At 38.2% G+C, this 18,505-nt stretch overlaps 1 protein-coding gene across 1 annotated transcript in view; it reads left to right on the forward strand.

Moving 5' to 3' along the window:
• LOC126335069 (uncharacterized) overlaps positions 1–18,505 on the forward strand; it is a 63,130-nt gene that overhangs the window by 8,396 nt on the left and 36,229 nt on the right. Inside the window, exon 3 of the mRNA XM_049997954.1 lies at positions 11,608–11,742. Within this exon, the coding sequence (XP_049853911.1) occupies positions 11,608–11,742 (135 nt within the window). The remainder of the gene's footprint in view (positions 1–11,607; positions 11,743–18,505) is intronic.

Here is an 18,505-nt window from a genome sequence, read left to right on the forward strand (position 1 = left end):
GGTCCCAGCACGCTCCACTGGGGCACACCTGAAGTTATTTATACATCTAACGATGACTCTTCATCCAAGATAACATGCCTTGTACCAAAAAGTTCTCAATCCAGTCATAAATTTCACTCGATACCCCATATGATGGTACTTCTGACAATAAGTGAAGGTGTAGTATTCAGTCCAATGCTTTCCGGAAATAGAGAATTGCTGCATCTACCTGATTGCCCTGATCGAAAGCTTTCAGTAAGTCATGTGAGGAAAGTGAAAGTTGTTTCACATGATTTATGTTTTCGAAATCCATGCTCGTGGGTGTTGGCGTGGTCATTCTGTTAAAGATCCCTTATGTTTCAGCTCGGGATATGTTCTAAGATTCTACAACAAATCTGAATCTCGAGGATATTGGGCGGTAGTTTCATGAATCACTTCTACTACCCTTCTTGTTGGCAGGTGTGACGTGCTTTTTCGAAGAACTGGGCAAGTATTTTTGTTAGTTATCTAAGATAGATTATAGCTAGAAAAGGATCAACTAAGCCACAGATTCGGTACAGAATTTGAAAGGGATTTGATCGGGGCTCGGTGCTTTTTCCGTTTTCATGATTTCAGCTGTTTCTCAATACCACTGACACTAATACTAATTTCATGAAGTTCCTTTACAGTGACAGTAAACCATGGAGGTTCTCTCCCATTATGGACTTCCCTACTGGATACATATCTATCCAGTGCATAGTCAACTTTTCTTTTAAACTTGAGCAATTGTTCCTCTACATGCTCCTGCTGTGTGCTGAAAGTTAAGTTTCTCATTGAGATGTGACAGTACTGATTTTTTGTCTAGTTTTCTGAACGCACTTACCTTTCTGCTTGACTTAGTTATCCTTTGTACTGTGGTAATAATTGTTGTGGCAACAATGTCTTGCTCACAGATAACATTTTTAATGTGGGCATCCTCAAAGAGGTCAGGTCTATTTGTTGCCATTAGATCCAATATATTTCCACCATGTGTGGGATTTTGAACTACATTCTAGGCAATTTTCAGAGAAGGCATTTAATAATGTTTCACAGCATGTGTTGTAAGGCTATCTCTAATAAAACTGCAATTTTCCCAATTAATTGTTGGACAATTAAAGTCTCTACTGTCAATTACAGTATTCTTCGGAATGTACACAAAAGTGAACTGAGGTTGTCTCTAAAATTTTAGATTACAGCAGGAGCTGAGTCTGGTGGGCAATAGGAGGATCAAACTATTTTGTGCCCATCCCTTTTAGTGAATCTTGCCTAAACAGTGTCACATGTTGCTTCTATATATGTTTAAGTGTTTTTGAGTTGCTTGTCTACTGCGATGATTATACCACCTCCATTTCCTATTTGTCTATCCTTTTGATGTACACTTTAATTCTCCCCAAAAATCTGTTATCAATTGCAGGTTTCATCCAGCTTTCAGTGCTTGGTGTTAGGCGAGCTTCACTGCTATTCATGAGGGCTACAAACTCTGGTACTTAGATTGCTGCTGGCCGGAGTGTCTGAGCGGTTCTGGGCGCTACAGTCCGGAACCGCTAGACCGCTACGGTCGCAGGTTCGAATCCTGCCTCGAGCATGGATGCGTGTGATGTCTTTAAGTTAGTTATGTTTAAGTAGTTCTGAGTTCTAGGGGACTGATGACCTCAGAAGTTAAGTCCCATATTGTTAAAAAACTTAGATTGCTTTGTCAGTTTACCATTAGGATTTTAATACTCTTATCTGTGAGAGGCATTTCTTTTGATCCTACACTGCCACTTCTGGGGTTCCTACTGTTGTCATTATTGGGATCGGATGAAGAGGCACCTAATCTAAAATGCCTAGTGTGCACCCCTGCACATAGTCAGCTACCTGATAACAGCCTCTGATGTGTAGTGCATGTCTGACCCATTTAGGGGAGTCCTACAGTTCTCAATCTTACGGTGCAAGTCCACGAAGTCACAGTCTAGGTTGTCTCTGAAACTTCGTAGGCTCTGGTTCAGTCCTTCAACTTGACTCCAAAGGGCAACGATCAGTGCTGGGGACAGTGCTGCAAGTTGTGAGCATGCACAAGGCTTATCTTTTTAACCTTCTGTGCCAGTCACTAGAATAGCCTCAAGAGCCCAGATTACAGGCATCATTTATTCTAATGTGTGCCACAATATGCAGTTGGTTGCACCCTGTTCTGTCAGTGGCTGCTGGAACAGCCTCTTAAGCATGTTAAATGAGGTCCCCAGGCACACATACTGAGTGTGGCTGTAGTGTTTTCCTGTCTCTTGCTGCCATTTCCCTAAGGGATACCATCATACACCTTTCGTTAGAACTGCTGACAATTAATAGACTGTTCACCTTCATTTGTGCTGGCTAAGTTGTAATAAAAGACAGCACTTCAGATTGGGGGTTGGTACAAGATCCTGAGTCCTTCCTGGTCTCTGTACATCCTGTAATAGGCTGCCTAGATCTGCAATTGACACCCTACACAGTCAAGTGAACGAGTATGACAGATCCTGTTATCTGTTGAGGTAAAATGGTACTTATGTCCCATAACCCCCCCATGAACCATGGACCTTGCCGTTGGTGGGGAGGCTTGCTTGCCTCAGCGATACAGATAGCCATACCGTAGGTGCAACCACAACGGAGGGGTATCTGTTGAGAGGCCAGACAAACATATGGTTCCTGAAGAGGGGCAGCAGCCTTTTCAGTAGTTGCAAGGGCAACAGTCTGGATGATTGACTGATCTGGCCTTGTAACAATAACCAAAACTGCCTTGACCTGCTGGTACTGCGAACGGCTGAAAGCAAGGGGAAACTATGGCCGTAACATTTCCCGAAGGCATGCAGCTTTACTGTATGATTAAATGATGATGGCGTCCTCTTGGGTAAAATATTCCGGAGGTAAAATAGTACCCCCATTCGGATCTCCGGGCGGGGACTACTCAAGAGGATGTCGTTATCAGCAGGAAGAAAACTGGCGTTCTACGGATCGGAGCGTGGAATGTCAGATCCCTTAATCGGCCAGGTAGGTTAGAAAATTTAAAAAGGGAAATGGATAGGTTAAAGTTAGATATAGTGGGAATTAGTGAAGTTCGGTGGCAGGAGGAACAAGACTTTTGGTCAGGTGACTACAGGGTTATAAACACAAAATCAAATAGGGGTATGCAGGAGTAGGTTTAATAATGAATAGGAAAATAGGAATGCGGGTAAGCTACTACAAACAGCATAGTGAACACATTATTGTGGCCAAGATAGATACGAAGCCCACACCTACTACAGTAGTAAAAGTTTATATGCCAACTAGATGACGAAGAAATTGAAGAAATGTATGATGAAATAAAAGAAATTATTCAGATAGTAAAGGGTGATGAAAATTTAATAGTCATGGGTGACTGGAATTCGTCAGTAGGAAAAGGGAGAGAAGGAAACATAGTAGGTGAATATGGATTGGGGCTAAGAAATGAAAGAGGAACCCGCCTGGTAGAATTTTGCACAGAGCACAACTTAGTCATAGTTAATACTTGGTTTAAGAATCATGAAAGAAGGTTGTATACATGGAAGAACCCTGGAGATACTAAAAGGTATCAGATAGATCATATAATGGTAAGACAGAGATTTAGGAACCAGGTTTTAAGTTGTAAGACATTTCCAGGGGCAGATGTGGACTCTGACCACAATCTATTGGTTATGAACTGTAGATTAAAACTGATGAAACTGCAAAAAGGAGGGAACTTAAGGATATATGACCTGGATAAACTGAAAGAACCAGAGGTTGTACAGGGTTTCAGGGAGAGCATAAGGGAACAATTGACAGGAATGGGGGAAAGAAACACAGTAGAAGAAGGATGGGTAGCTCTGAGGGATGAAGTAGTGAAGGCAGCAGATAATGAAGTAGGTAAAAAGACGAGGGCTAGTAGAAATCTTTGGGTAACGGAAGAAATATTGAATTTGATGAAAGTAGAAAATATAAAAATGCAGTAAATGAAGCAGTCAAAAAGGAATACAAACGTCTCAAAAATGAGATCGACAGGAAGTGCAAAATGGCTAAGCAGGGATGGCTAGAGGACAAATGTAAGGATGTAGAGGCTTATCTCACTAGGGGTAAGATAGATACTGCCTACAGGAAAATTAAAGAGACCTTTGGAGAAAAGAGAACCACTTGTATGAACATAAAGAGCTCAGATGGGATCCCAGTTCTAAGCAAAGAAGGGAAAGCAGAAAGGTGGAAGCAGTATATAGATGGGCTATACAAGGGCGATGTACTTGAGGACAATATTATGGAAATGGAAGAGGATGTGGATGAAGATGAAATGGGAGATACGATACTGCGTGAAGAGCTTGACAGAGCACTGAAAGACCTGAGCCGAAACAAGGCCCCCGGAGTAGACAACATTCCATTGGAACTACTGGCGGCCTCAGGATAGCCAGTCCTGACAAAACTCTACCATCTGGTAAACAAGATGTATGAAACAGGTGAAATAGCCGCAGACTTCAAGAAGAATATAATAATTCCAATCCCAAAGAAAGCAGGTGTTGACAGAGGTGAAAATTACCGAACAATCAGTTTAATAAGCCACAGCTGCAAAATACTAACACGAATTCTTTAGGGACGAATGGAAAATCTGGTAGAAGCCGACCTCGGGAAGATCAGTTTGGATTCCGTAGAAATGTTGGAACACGTGAGGCAATACTGACATTACGGCTTACCTTAGAAGAAAGATTAAGGAAAGGCAAACCTACGTTTCTAGCATTTGTAGACTGAGAAAGCTTTTGACAATGTTGACTGGAATACTCTTTGAAATTCTGTAGGTGTCGGGTAAAATATAGGGAGCGAAAGGCTATTTACAATTTGTACAGAAACCAGATGGCAGTTACAAGAGTCGAGGGACATGAAAGGGAAGCAGTGGTTGGGAAGGGAGTGAGACAGGGTTGTAGTCTCTCCCTGATGTTATTCAATCTGTATATTGAGCAAGCAGTAAAGGAAACAAAAGAAAAATTCGGGGTAGGTATTAAAATCCATGGAGAAGAAATAAAAACTTCGAGGTTCCCTGATGACATTGTAATTCTGTCAGTCAGCGAAGGACTTGGAAGAGCAGTTGAATGGAATGGACAGTGTCTTGAAAGGAGGATATAAGATGAACATCAACAAAAGCAAAATGAGGATAATGGAATCTAGTCGAATTAAGTCGGGTGATGCTGAGGGAATTAGATTGGGAAATGAGACACTTAAAGTAGTGAAGGAGTTTTGCTATTTGGGGAGCAAAATAACTGATGATGGTCGAAGTAGAGAGGATATAAAATGTAGACTGGCAATGGCAATGAAAGCATTTTTGAAGAAGAGAAATTTTGATGTAGACTGGCAATGGCAATGAAAGCATTTTTGAAGAAGAGAAATTTTGTTAACATTGTGTATAGATTTAAGTGTCAGGAAGTCTTTTCTGAAAGTATTTGTATGGAGTGTAGCCATGTATGGAAACAAAACATGGAAGATAAATAATTTAGACAAGAAGAGAATAGAAGCTTTCGAAATGTGGTGCTACAGAAGAATGCTGAAGATTATGTGGATAGATCATATAACTAATGAGGAGGTATTGAATAGGACTGGGGAGAAGAGAAGTTTGTAGCACAACTTGGGCAGAAGAAGGGATCGGTTGGTAGGACCTGTTCTGAGGCATCAAAGGATCACCAATTTAGTATTGGAGGGCAGTGTGGAGGGTAAAAATCGTAGAGGGAGACCAAGAGATGAATACACTAAGCAGATTCAGAAGGATGTAGGTTGCACTAGGTATGGGGAGATACAGAAGCTTGCACAGGATAGAGTAGCATGGAGAGCTGCATCATATCAGTCTCAGGAGTGAAGACCACAATAACAACAACATGTCCCATAAGAATTTGTGTAAATACAAAAACAATATTTCTAAAAAAAAATGAAGACAACACCAAAACATAATAAAAATCACTAGTTTCTTAGAATGTTTGGACATTAGTTATAGTTCTTTGAGCACTCAAATACGAAGTTAATTTTTAGATAAATGCAGGTAATGTATATAGGCTGCTACTCTTTGAGGGAAAGCTAGATGTAATACAGTTTGTTAGACTGTCTGCTGCAGTAACTAAATCACAAACATTGATTTACTACAAATTTTTCATAGAACACGCAGAAATAATGGTAACTTAAGAAAATTCTCAAAAACGCATGTTTTGCTCTGATACAGTGATACTCAGTGCTAGTGTATTCCTTGGCAGACCTGTGAACCACAAATGCTGATTTGCTGTGAAATAAATTACGTATCCAAAACACTCGTGCTGGTAGCTTATGGAAATCATAGTTTCGCAAGTGTCTGAAAACTCTCAAAAGTAATATTTCTCATATAATTGTATGATGATGAAATTAGAGAAAGGTTCTTTGAATAAGCATAGACGTACTGTTATAAATTTTAATAGAGCACAATTACATTACAGCTTATAATTGATAACAGTAAGAGTTTATTGTGGAAGTTGAAAATGTTCGAAATTAAGTAATGCATCACATTCTGTGAACTTATACACTGGTGTGCTGAAGAACACTGTGGTTTTTTTTCCCCAAGAATTACTACAATGTGCAGCAACAACCAAGTGTCTTCAGCGTGTTGCAGCTAACAATTCAATGACATGCACCAAAACACAAATCAGAGGTTTATTCATTAGCTGAAATAGGTTTCTTAATTTACATTGCAGTTTTTCTTTTTTTAATTAAAAGAAAATGCAATCAGTATGGTGCAAACTTAAACATACCATTTACTTGGTATTCATTCTTCAGCTTTGAAGGTATTTGTTAGGATGCGAGTTGGCAAACTCCAAATAGAAGACTGTCGGCGTAACGATGATTTCAGGGATGTAGTCCAGTATCACACTGCAGCCATTTTACATGAATTGCCATCTTCATTAAACACAGGTCTGCTCTGGCAGATAAGTCATTAGGGATGTAATGTTAGATTGTGTTCGCAAGACAATTAATATACAGTATCATATCAATGGTAGGCAGTGAAAACTTCATAACTCCATTATGTAAAATTTAGAGGAGAAGCAAAAATGGCTTCTTAAGAAATAAATGGTACATATGTAACTATATAGTAGAAGCCTAGTACTTTATTGATTAGAGGAATCCATTCACTTCATCTTTGTTAATGGAGTTTTCATTGTCTACCATTGATGTAGTACCTTTGTCAGCTGGTTGTATGCTTTCTAATTTTCTTTTAGGTTTACTAACTAATAAAGATTTAAATGTAGTTGGCATGAGGCACGAACACTGGTTTTGGTACTTAATAGAAAGTCTTGCTTTGGATGGGGTGTAATGTTGTGTTAACATTAGTCACATCAAAGCTCACTAATTAAACAAGGCTGAGGGGAAAGCTAATGGAAGTATAGTGATTGTTTCTGTACTTACATTAAAACAACTTCGTGATTAATGTTTCAATGATTCAAGTGATAAGAGATGGTTGCTGGTTGATCAAGCAAACCTGCAACACTGCAATTTGTCATTTATTTTAATTACAGTATAAGCTGAATGTTTCCTGGTGGTCTGTATTGTGCTGATGTAGTCATCCTGATTGAGTTTGTTGCTCTCCTGCAATTCATGTACCGTATTTACTCGAATCTAAGCCGCACCTGAAATCTGAGACTCGAAATTGAAGGGGGGAGAAAAGTTTAGGCTGCACCTCCAAATCGAAACAAAGTTGGTCCATTGTAATATGAGACAATTTAGGTCGAATGAATGACGATACAGCTACAATAGGTTTGTTAGAGTTGTAAGATTAGCAGTTAACGTTTACCAGGAGGCCATTTCTATGCGTCATGCGCTCCGTCCGTATTTATACAGGTACTCTTCCTTTATCACGTGCTTCGTCTGGTTTGAATTGCTTATTTTTCTTTGATCTAAAAAGCGCCGTTTTCTTTGTTACAGGTGTTTACGTCACTCTTAAGCTGAAAATGCATTACTGTACTGTCATGCATTGTTTGTCACATTCTGATAGTGCGTGTTCACAACCTGTCTCCACTAGTGGCATGGCTTGCTTGGTTTTGTGCGTGCTACTGCCGCTTACAATTAAAGAAAAAGAGAGGAATTGTCTCATTGGTGAAACAATGGCAAGAGACTGCTATTTGTTGTTACTTACACTGCTGTTTTCTTCGATAATTATCAACAAGAACCAAATAATAGACTGCGTATGATAGATGATGATCTGAAGGAGAGTTTTGCGAAAAAATTTCTCTGTTTGAAAATCTTTGCAGGTGCCTCTTCAGTACATTACATTCTGCACAGAAATTAGTCGTCTTAGATTTAAAAATCTAGTCAATTGCCGTACTTCATTTCTGACTGTATCACTATTATTCATAAGAATAATATGAATATAAATATGACATGATATGTATATTCTTCCGTGTTTGCTGTTGTCTCACTCTAGTTGCGTAGTTTATTAGGCAGACAGGATTTAAATGAGATAGTAGCAAACACGAAACAGTACATGGCAAAATGTTTATATTCGTATTATTCTTATGGTGAAGAGAATACTGCATGTGATATACAATTCATAAAGATTCCTATTAACAACCATCTCTTCTCACAGGTAGGAAAAAATTCAGAACGTAGATTTCGCCATATTGACAAACATCATGAACAGTCTTGCCGGTGGGATTTTCGTAGTACATTGAAATGCTGCTACATTCGAAGATGAACAATTCGGATTTTGTATTTACTTCGTTGGATAATGTACCAAAATGCAGTGGTCGTAACTTGGGGCGGAGGAAAAAAGCTCATCTTCCATCTTCCACACTTTATATATATCTTTAAAAACAAAGATTCCATATGTATGACACACACAAAGATTCCAAGACTTACCAAGTGGGAAAGTGCCGATAGATAGGCACAATGAATAAAACACACACACACACACACACACACACACACACACACACACAGAATTTCGAGCTTTCTCTACCGGCGGCTGCTTAGTCAGGAAAGAGGGAAGGAAAAGGAAAGATCAAAGGATGTGGCATGCCTGTGTAGTGCAACATATATTCGACGACAGAAGTTAGTTGTGGCGGCTCTCACCAACATTTTTCAGAACTTCTGCTTGCTTTGCACTTGATTCTATGCTGCAGATGGCTCTTTGGATTACAAAAACTGGAAAAAAGTGCAACTTAGATTCGAGTAAATATGGTAATCACTTCTATATATTAATAGGCTGTGTGTAGTGGATTAAGTGCTGTTGTATTGTTGACTCTTACCAGATGACTGAATTCAGGGTGTATGTATTAAATGTATTAACTGATGTCTCATAGCAGTTGCTTTTTCTTGTTGTAGGTGCTGCAAATGAGAATTAAGTGGTTTTGTGAGGTATTGGGAGTGGTACAGTGTTTCCAGATTGCTTTGATTTGATTGTTTTACTTGCAGAGATTATTTGTTTGACCTCATAGCACAGCTATCAACAGCACACCCATGAGTTTTCAGCAACTGCTAGACATATATCTGACAATATTTTCTTGAAAGAAACAAAACTAGGCCACCTTGTATAATTTTCTGTACTATCTTAAGAAATAAAAAAAAATTTCCTAAATGATTTGCACATGGATAATTTGAAGCAGTCTGAAAAAAATGCTCAAAAATATGAAATTTACCTTTTTATATCTCTGGAAATAATTGGCGGATCCTCATGAAACTTCGCACATAACTTACCAATAAAAGGTATTAGATTATGGAATTTCATTCTTCTACTGCTCTCCAATAGGTTACAAATTGAGGGCAAAGTTGACAATTTTTCTAAAAACACTGAAAACGGCTTTTTTGGGCTGCCACTTTTACAAATATCTTCTGCAAACTGTTTAAAACAGTTCTCATTAGAAAGTCCATGTTCCAATCCAACTAAAAAACCCTACTTTGCAATTTGAGCATATAAGGCCCCAAAAAGGAACCAGGTGGAGCTACATTGAAAATGGCTCCCATGTTCTGCTGGTACTCAGAATAAATCTGATGTCTCTTACTGTATATTAAAATTGTTTATTGCTACCTGGGGATGACTGATTAAAATCCTGGTGATTAGGTAGTGAACTTTAAATTCTTTTTATAAAAAGTGAACTATACTAAGCTGCCTAATTAAAATAAATTTCTATTGCCTGTGAGTCTAACAATTTGAGGTAATCATACTTGAAAACTGCAGTTTCTTGTCTCCTGTCTTACCAATATTTCTTCATACATATCTGGCCAACACACCACATTTCTAAGTTTTTAGAGCTATTCAGACACTTTCACTTCCTAGTCATTAGGACTTTTAAAATTGTCTTCCCCAGACAGTATCAAACAATTGTAGAACTTAATAAAAAATGTCAGATTTGAGTGCCAGCAGAACATGACTCATTTTCAATCAAACTCCACCTTGTTGTTCTTGTTAGGGCCTTAAAAGCATGCATTGGAAAACCAAATACAGTTTAGGTTGTTTAGAACATGGGTCTTTCGACTGAAAACGGTTTGTTTGCAGAAGACCCCTCTGTAAAACTGGGCCAATAATAGCCATTTTTGGTGTTTTTAGAAAAATCGACTTCATATTCGATTTGTAAACTGTTTAAAGCTGTCAAACGAAATTTTATGATATAAGTAAGACCATTATTACGAGTGTTTTATTTTTTTATTTTTATTTTTTTGCGAATTTTGCTTCAGATTATCCATGTGCAAATGTTTTATTATTTTGCTTAAGAAAGTGCAAAAAGTTGCACAAGTTATGTTTCTTTCAAGAAAACATTGCTAGGCATATGTGTAACAAAAAACTCACATGTGCACTGTTGATAGCTGTGCTATAGGGTTAAGCAAATTACTTTATCTGCAGAAGTACTGGATTAATGATAGTGACACTTGGAACATGTGTGATCGTTCATACAAAATATCAAAATCTGTGATGGTCATGTGGGAACTTCTGGGCATGAAATTACCGCGTAGTGAAATCACCTGCCCCATTGTAGCTCTTTGGCCTGCATGGGGACATTGTTTGCTACTCCTCAATAGCTGAGAGTTTGGCTGCAGAAGAACAATGAAAGTGCTGTTACCAGATGGATCAAGAGCTAAAGTAGGACTATCTGGCGTTATTAGGCACTGGTTATAGACGTAAAATTTGTTAGTACTTCTGGCAGCAAAGTTCTTTAGTAAAGCATCTTACTTATGCTATGCACAGCGTGCATTAGGCCCATTTCCTATCATGGTGCACACAACTCAGAGTAGTTAAAGCTCTAGGTTAATTTCATATGTGGAGGGAGGGGGCGGCGGCCTTAAAACCTTCAGTTACAAAGAGCTAAGATTGAGTAACTTCTGCAGTTAACTTGGTGGCTAAATTTTGATCTTACAGGAAACCATGTAGTCTTAAGTAATGTTTAATATGCAAAATTACCCTAATTAAAGGATGTGTGTTGCTTCTTAATAGAATTTTTTGTGTAAATATTAAAATCATTAGTTTTGCTGATGGTTTCTGTACTTTTCACATGGAGATAACTTTAAGAGCCTATACAGTTGTGTTGTAAGAACATTTGGGTATCATGTGTAAAGCAGTAAAATTATTTGCATTCAGTGGTATTCAATAAGAAAGTGTTGAAATGTGGTTTCCTAATATAGTCGTGGAAGAGGAATGATGCGCGGCGGACCCCCGAGTCGAGGTGGCAGGGGAGGACCTCCCTCAAGGGGGGGTAGTAGTATGGGCCGTGGTGGAGCAGATCATGGAGGAGGTAGTGGTGGATTCACACCAGGGAGGTAAGTTCTGTTACATTTTGCAAGGAACATCTAGGATGCTAGTAGGGGTTTTAGTGTCTCACCTCCTCCTTGCCATTCTTGAACATTGGTGCAAAATCTGGTAGATTTGTTGTAAGGAACCAAGGCAAAGTAGTGGTACATATGCATTTATTGTGTGCTGTGTAGTTTGTGGCAAATGTAGCACCAAGTAATTACTAGTATGATAACATATTACAAACATTTTAATTTATTCATCAGGTTGTTTACTGCAGTAAAGGAGTGAATTGATTGGAAAATTGATATTGAGTATGTCAGCAAATATTGATAAATTTTCATAAAGTTTCAGTATTTCAGTTTCTTCCCCTTAATTTTGCTGCCTCTTTTACCTCTTCCGCCTGTAGTGAATAATTCTTTCACCACCTTTCACACTCTCTCCATTGATTTTGTTTCCTTTTAGACTAGTTCTCACCCTGCTGTACTTGACTAGTGTTGCCTCTCTAAAGGGTTTCTGTTTCACCATTTATACTTCCTGCGAAAAACCCACAATTTTTTAGAATTCTGAGAATTTCCCATTGTTTTGGTTTTCAATTAAATTTTTGTAATTTTGACTGATGAGAACCAATAACCTGATCAAGAATTTTACGTTAGCCCTCTGCTGCAGAATAATACTGCAGCAGTAAAACAAACTATATATAAACTCTGAATTAAAACTTCAGTTGCAAAGAAAAAGTGCCATTAACAACAAAACAGTGCACACACACGCATCTACCAACAGCAAAATGTGTCAAAGACTTTAAGATAAAGAATACAATACTTCGTAACAAAAACTGCTTTCAATGAGCATGATGTAGCAACTGTTCACATTATGTTTGAGCAGTTGCGCAATGTGCTCACACGCATGTGCAGTTATGGGCAGTGCCTCTCTCTCTCTTCTGGGTACTTGATGATGTGTCGCTATTAGCAATATAACCAGTAGCAGCAAGCAGCCAGATACTACCTGTACCCAGAAGAAATTTTCTGGCACAAAGTCTTGAGTTCTATTTGGGGGAGGGTAGTCTCCACATGACCCATGTTTACATTCCATGATTTTGCTGTTTTCTCTTCATTTACAGCCCTCATGTCAAATGGGGAAAAAAATTATCTGCCTGGGAACCATCAAATTAATTAAAATAGTTCACATAATTACAGAAAACTAAAATGTTATTAGCTTGTTTTCTGATTTTATTTTATTTCTATATCATTGGCAGTCGAGCATTATTCATCTTGTGGAACAGTGAAGTTACTTTTGTTAGTTTGTTAAAGAAATTTTATTAATTTTTTATGCAGAGGAAGTCGGTTTTTGAAGTAAAGTGTTTCATTCCACACTATTTGCTGGTTTCAACTGTTTGCGGAATTTCAAGTGCACAGTTGCATCTTCTGGGATGTAAGGCATTAGGCTCTAATAAAGAACCTACAAAAAATACAGTGCTGGTACCCCAAGAAAATTTGCATCCCAAAAACCACACTGAAAAGCTCAAATAAGTTGGGTGCTATTTCATTTTGAATCAGTACATACAAATGTGCACTTTGATCTGAATTGTGTATTTAGTATGGTTCACGAAATTCTATTGCTCTTGGAGTATCCTCTGTCCTGTTCATAATGTAAGATCCCTTAAAGCATATACATACAGATATACAGAAGTGTTCATTTCAAGGTTGATAAGCAAGCAAATTTGGTCAGTAGTATTCAGTAAAATGTTTTGTTCCAAATATATTGACAGCTTTATATTTTATATATTCAAATATATTGACAGGTTTAGCAGAATTTTACAGATCTGCCTTCCGTGAAACGTAGTTTTTCAGTCACAAGATATGTTTCAACATTTGTGTGTTACCTCTTCCAGGCTTTGTTAGTTTATGTTTAAATCTTAAATTTACAGAATGCCATTCTTCGATAATTGTAGACTTACAGCACCCAGTGTTTTATTGGGTAACTCCCCACAAGGCTTTATATTTACTCCTGGAAGAGAATATAAACTGCCAGTTATACAGTTTCGTGGCTTCACAAATAACATTAATTTTTACACAGTTTGGAAAAGTCATAAAAAACTTTCTATTCTTAGGTCTGGTGTATAGAAACAACTCTTCAGTTTTTGCAAGAAATTTGTATTCCTTCTTAATAGGTTTTTGCAGTGGTATGTGGATGCTATATAACAGTATTACGAAACACAAATTAAAAATTCCTGTGTTAATTAAAATCATTACATAGCAAAGTAATTAAGAGTACTTTCAATTAGTTTTGAAATGAATCCTATGCTGAGGCCTGTTTTTTTATTTTGCATACCTTATCTGGTTAGAATACGATAAAGCAATTGCCCCAAGTTTAATAACTCTGCATGTCTCTTCTGAACAACATGCAGCAATGCTGCACATAATCCAGTGATGCACAACTACACATGACATTCCAAACAGACATGTGATAAATGGCATATGGGCAGAGCAAACACTAAGCAAGGACTTCTTACACCATTGTAGCAGTGCATGTGAAGTAACTCCTTTTTTCTGGCATTCTCTGAAATATTGCAAATGATGGTTTCTTTTCACTCAAGATTGTTAGGTGTGAGTATGTATGATGAATCTCTTAAATCGCAGAACCTTTGGCTCTCATTTAAAACTGAATCTTTTGAGGACCAGCCACTTAAAAATTTTGGAGCCAGATGACCACACATTTGTCACTACTTAAAAGTTTACTGGCACATTTGTGCGATGAGTCTAAGGGTAACACGTGCAAAAAAGACCAGTATGTGTGAAAGCTTTCCTTCTCTTGTAATTATGCTATATCATTGTAAACCATTTTTTCCTATGCTTCAGAAACTAACCTGCTGTGTTTGGTGTAACTAAAATTTATACTTTTGTAATATTAAAATATGCAGCATAAGTGTTGCTGCTGATCAAAGATCTTTCAAAAACCCATGGTCCCTCCCTCTCGGGTTTTGTTTCTTAAGTTATCAGAAGTCCTATGCCAGTGTATAAAACCTTAATCATTCAAATGACAAGTCTTACAGTTGGGAAAGTACTGTCACTTAACACGGAAACAGTGTTTTCATCTGGGAAATCTGGTAATTTCTTTCTTGTCTGCATCCATTTAGCATGGTGTATCTTGTTTTTTTATACACTTTGGGTGTATTTACTGAGAACAGTATAGTTAGACTGTCATTTGACACTTTGATTGTGTAATATTGTGTGCCAAGTGTAAAATTTACTGAAGATTATGTCCCAGGCAGTAATGTATATTGAGGGACAACCCTCCCCTACTTGAAGCCACTCACTGTGAAGGTCTTGCAGCTGAGCCTGGAGAGATTTCATCATAACTTCCATTACATGAAGTTGTGAGGCTATGCCGCCGGGGATTGTTAGCCACTATGCATGTTCTTTGCTATCAATCCTCAATTTCTTGGTTGGGGTGTTCCATGAAAACAAACCAACATTTTCCTTCTGTTAAGTATAGGGCCTGGTATTCTGTTCCAAATCACCTCAAACCAATCTGGTGCCAGGTCATTTTTTGTCCAGCCATTTTCTTGGCATCTGAAGAAGTCATGCAGGCAGTTTTTCTTTTAGTGTTGTTTTCCTGTGAAGAATCAGATATAGTAGAAATTTATCCACCTGTTAGTGCACCCAAACTTACTGTTACTCTGGCCTTCTCATTGCCAGAACTTTGTATGGGAATACTTTCAATGCAAATGCCCTTCACATTGACCAAAATAAACAGGCTTCTGGTCACTGATGATGGCCTTACGGCATAGCTGATAGTCATCATGTTGCTTTAGATTGGTTGTGATGCTAAATAGTTTAAAATCGTATGCTGTGTGAAGTTGCTGAGTGCGTTAAGTCATGTGAGCCCCACTCCCATCACACCAGACAGTACATGATTTGAATTCTGTGGTTTATGAAGGTGTAGAAATTTCTCCACTGTCTTCATTCAAAATTCGCATCAGTTATCAGTACCTGCTATTTACGATTCCTACAACACTGACAATAATAGCAAAGTGCTCCTTATAACTGAATCGGCATAAGTCTTGTAACTTCGAATTAAAAATAGCTAACTTAAAAAATCAGCATTGATGTAGACCAGTGGCAGCTTTGGCACTGTTATTAAAGCTAGTGTTTCATTTGTTGTCATGGTGGAAGTTTTCTGAGAGATAATCCTTTATTAGTGTCGGTCTGTACCTTGGGCTGAAATCTAAATCAGAGAAACAACCACTTACACTAGTATGTGTCTAATGTTCACAGGTTAGCAAGATATTAGTTTGTGGGTACATAATAGGATGATGATTTTACTTCATATGTTTCACATATATACTGACATTAGCTGACACAGACAATAATCTTAAAACAAAACTCGCCTGTAACCTGTTACCAAAGCTGCATCTGTAACTGTGAGATGTCTATATTAAGATATTGTGAAAGATAAAAATGTTAACATCAACAGCAATAGTCTTGTCCGTGAATGCGAGATGACCCTGTATTTTCCAAATTATGGAATTTGCAAAGAGCTCGCCTTACAATTGGATTTCGAGGAAAAAGCTTGCCTTACAATGGGGTAAACACTGTGTACAGTTTTTTGATACTTTGGCATTAGATTGTACTAAAATAATTGCTTCAGTTGAAGAGTGAGGATGATGGTATTGATACCAGCAGAGAAGGTCCCAGGTTTATAATCTTAGTAGCTCTTACACCACATGACCTAAGCTTCACCTAGATCGCAAAATTAGTGCTATCTCTCTCTGACAACTAAATACTGAACTTATATAAATTTGTGCCTTGTTGAACATTTAAAGTAATACGTCTCTTAAAATAATAAACCACAATTATGTAGACTTTGTTCCTAACTGCAGATTCCAGATAATTTTGTCTTTGTCTTACACTGGAAGGTAATTTGTAAAGTAATATTACTTGTCCTGTGTGTAGTGAAATTCTGAAGGACCATTTGTTCACAATGCCTCATATTGTGTGTTTACAGCAATAGGTTACTTTTTAAATCAGTGGTTATTGTAAACTGATAGACGTTTGATGTGCCAAACTGATATGATGATTCTGATGACGAGACTGAGGTCACGTGTTTGGTATGTGTATTGCTGGTGTCGAAGTTCTTTTGGCACCAGTATTTCCTATTACTGAACACTGTGTCTCTGCTGTTAATGGCAATCTGATCAGTTATATATAAATTGGCAAAACCCTGTACATTTTCAACTTAGTGGAATAAATTCGTAAGTTATAATTCATATGTCACCCTATTATTTAAGTGAAAATGTGCCAGTGGACTTTGTTGTCTGTATGGTGTTCTAAGAAATAAAAAGAACGTATGCTACCATTATTCATGAGGTTTAGATCTAGTACATGCTTGGTAGCAAAATCATTGTATCATTGGATGAGATTCACTTTCTTCTTGGAGGCAGTGGTAAAGCAGGCAAACCTTGCAGCTTCACTTGTTTTCAAAATTCGGTTAAGTACTATAATGGTAGATCCTTGTCTGCTTGGAGGGTATGATGGAGTCATCAGCTTCTAGGGAATGTAGAGCTTGGAATTCTGCACAGTACTCTTTTCCTTCTGAGGAAGGGTGGTTAAGCACTGCTAGATGTGTGGAATTTGGTTTAGGTACACTGATATCTGTACCATATTGATTTGCGGTGAGGCCGACCTAATATTCCTTGAATCTATGAATACCTTCTTCCAGTTAAATTGTACAGGATCCTATTCTGAATCCCATATCACTTTCCTTGATGTTGATCTTGTCCTCAACTGAGGCCAGCTTCACACTTCCATCCAACCCAAACATATCAACAAATAACAATACTTACATTTTGACAGTTGCCATCCTTTACATGTCAACCATTCCCTCCCATACCGCCTTGGCATCCAAAACGTATTTGTTCAGATGTAGACACTTTTACAGTAATATACCACCATTCTCACCACAGCCATCACTGCATGTAATTACCCAACCAGCCTAGTTAAAGAATAAATTTCCTGGGTCATCACATCCAAACCTGGTACTGCTGATTCCTCCAAGAAACAACTTTGGAGCACACCATTGGTGACTGTTATCCTGGTCTGGAATGTGTTAGCTACTTCGACAGGGCCATGAATTCCTAAAATCATGCCCTGAAATGAGATCTATTCTGTCCTAAATGTTTGCTCATCACACCTAAAATAGCTTCCTGCTGTCCTCCCAATCTCCACAAAATTCTTGTCAGACCCTATGCTGCTTCTGCAGCCATCTCCCTACCCTATAGCTCCTGCCCATGTGACTATCCATGCTGCAAGACTTGCCTTATCCATCCTCCTACCATAATCTCGTAACAGCCCTGTGACTGGCAAGACATATTATCAAGTGGAGAGCCACCTGCCGAAATGACATCTGTCATATACAAGCTCTTATGTAAACACTGTTTGCCCTTCTACATTGGCATGACTACTACAAAATTATCAGTTAGGACGAATAGGCATAGGCAGAGGGTGTATGCTGGCAACTCTCAATATCCTGTTGCAGAGCATGCTTTACAACATGACATTCCTGACCTTAGCATGTATTTCTCCACGCATGCCATCTGGATTTTTGCCCCAGACACCAGTTTCTCAGAACTCCGCAGGTGGGAACTAGCACTACAACATGTCCTTGCCTCTCACCTTAATTTATGTTAATTTCATCCTTCTCAACATTTCTTCACTGTAACTACTCTTTGCTTCTCCATTTTAGTTTTCTACATCTTTCATTGTCTTTCTCGTGTATTTTTCCACCATTCCA

This window comes from Schistocerca gregaria, chromosome 2 (genome assembly GCF_023897955.1).
Source record: "Schistocerca gregaria isolate iqSchGreg1 chromosome 2, iqSchGreg1.2, whole genome shotgun sequence".
Taxonomy (NCBI): domain Eukaryota; kingdom Metazoa; phylum Arthropoda; class Insecta; order Orthoptera; family Acrididae; genus Schistocerca; species Schistocerca gregaria.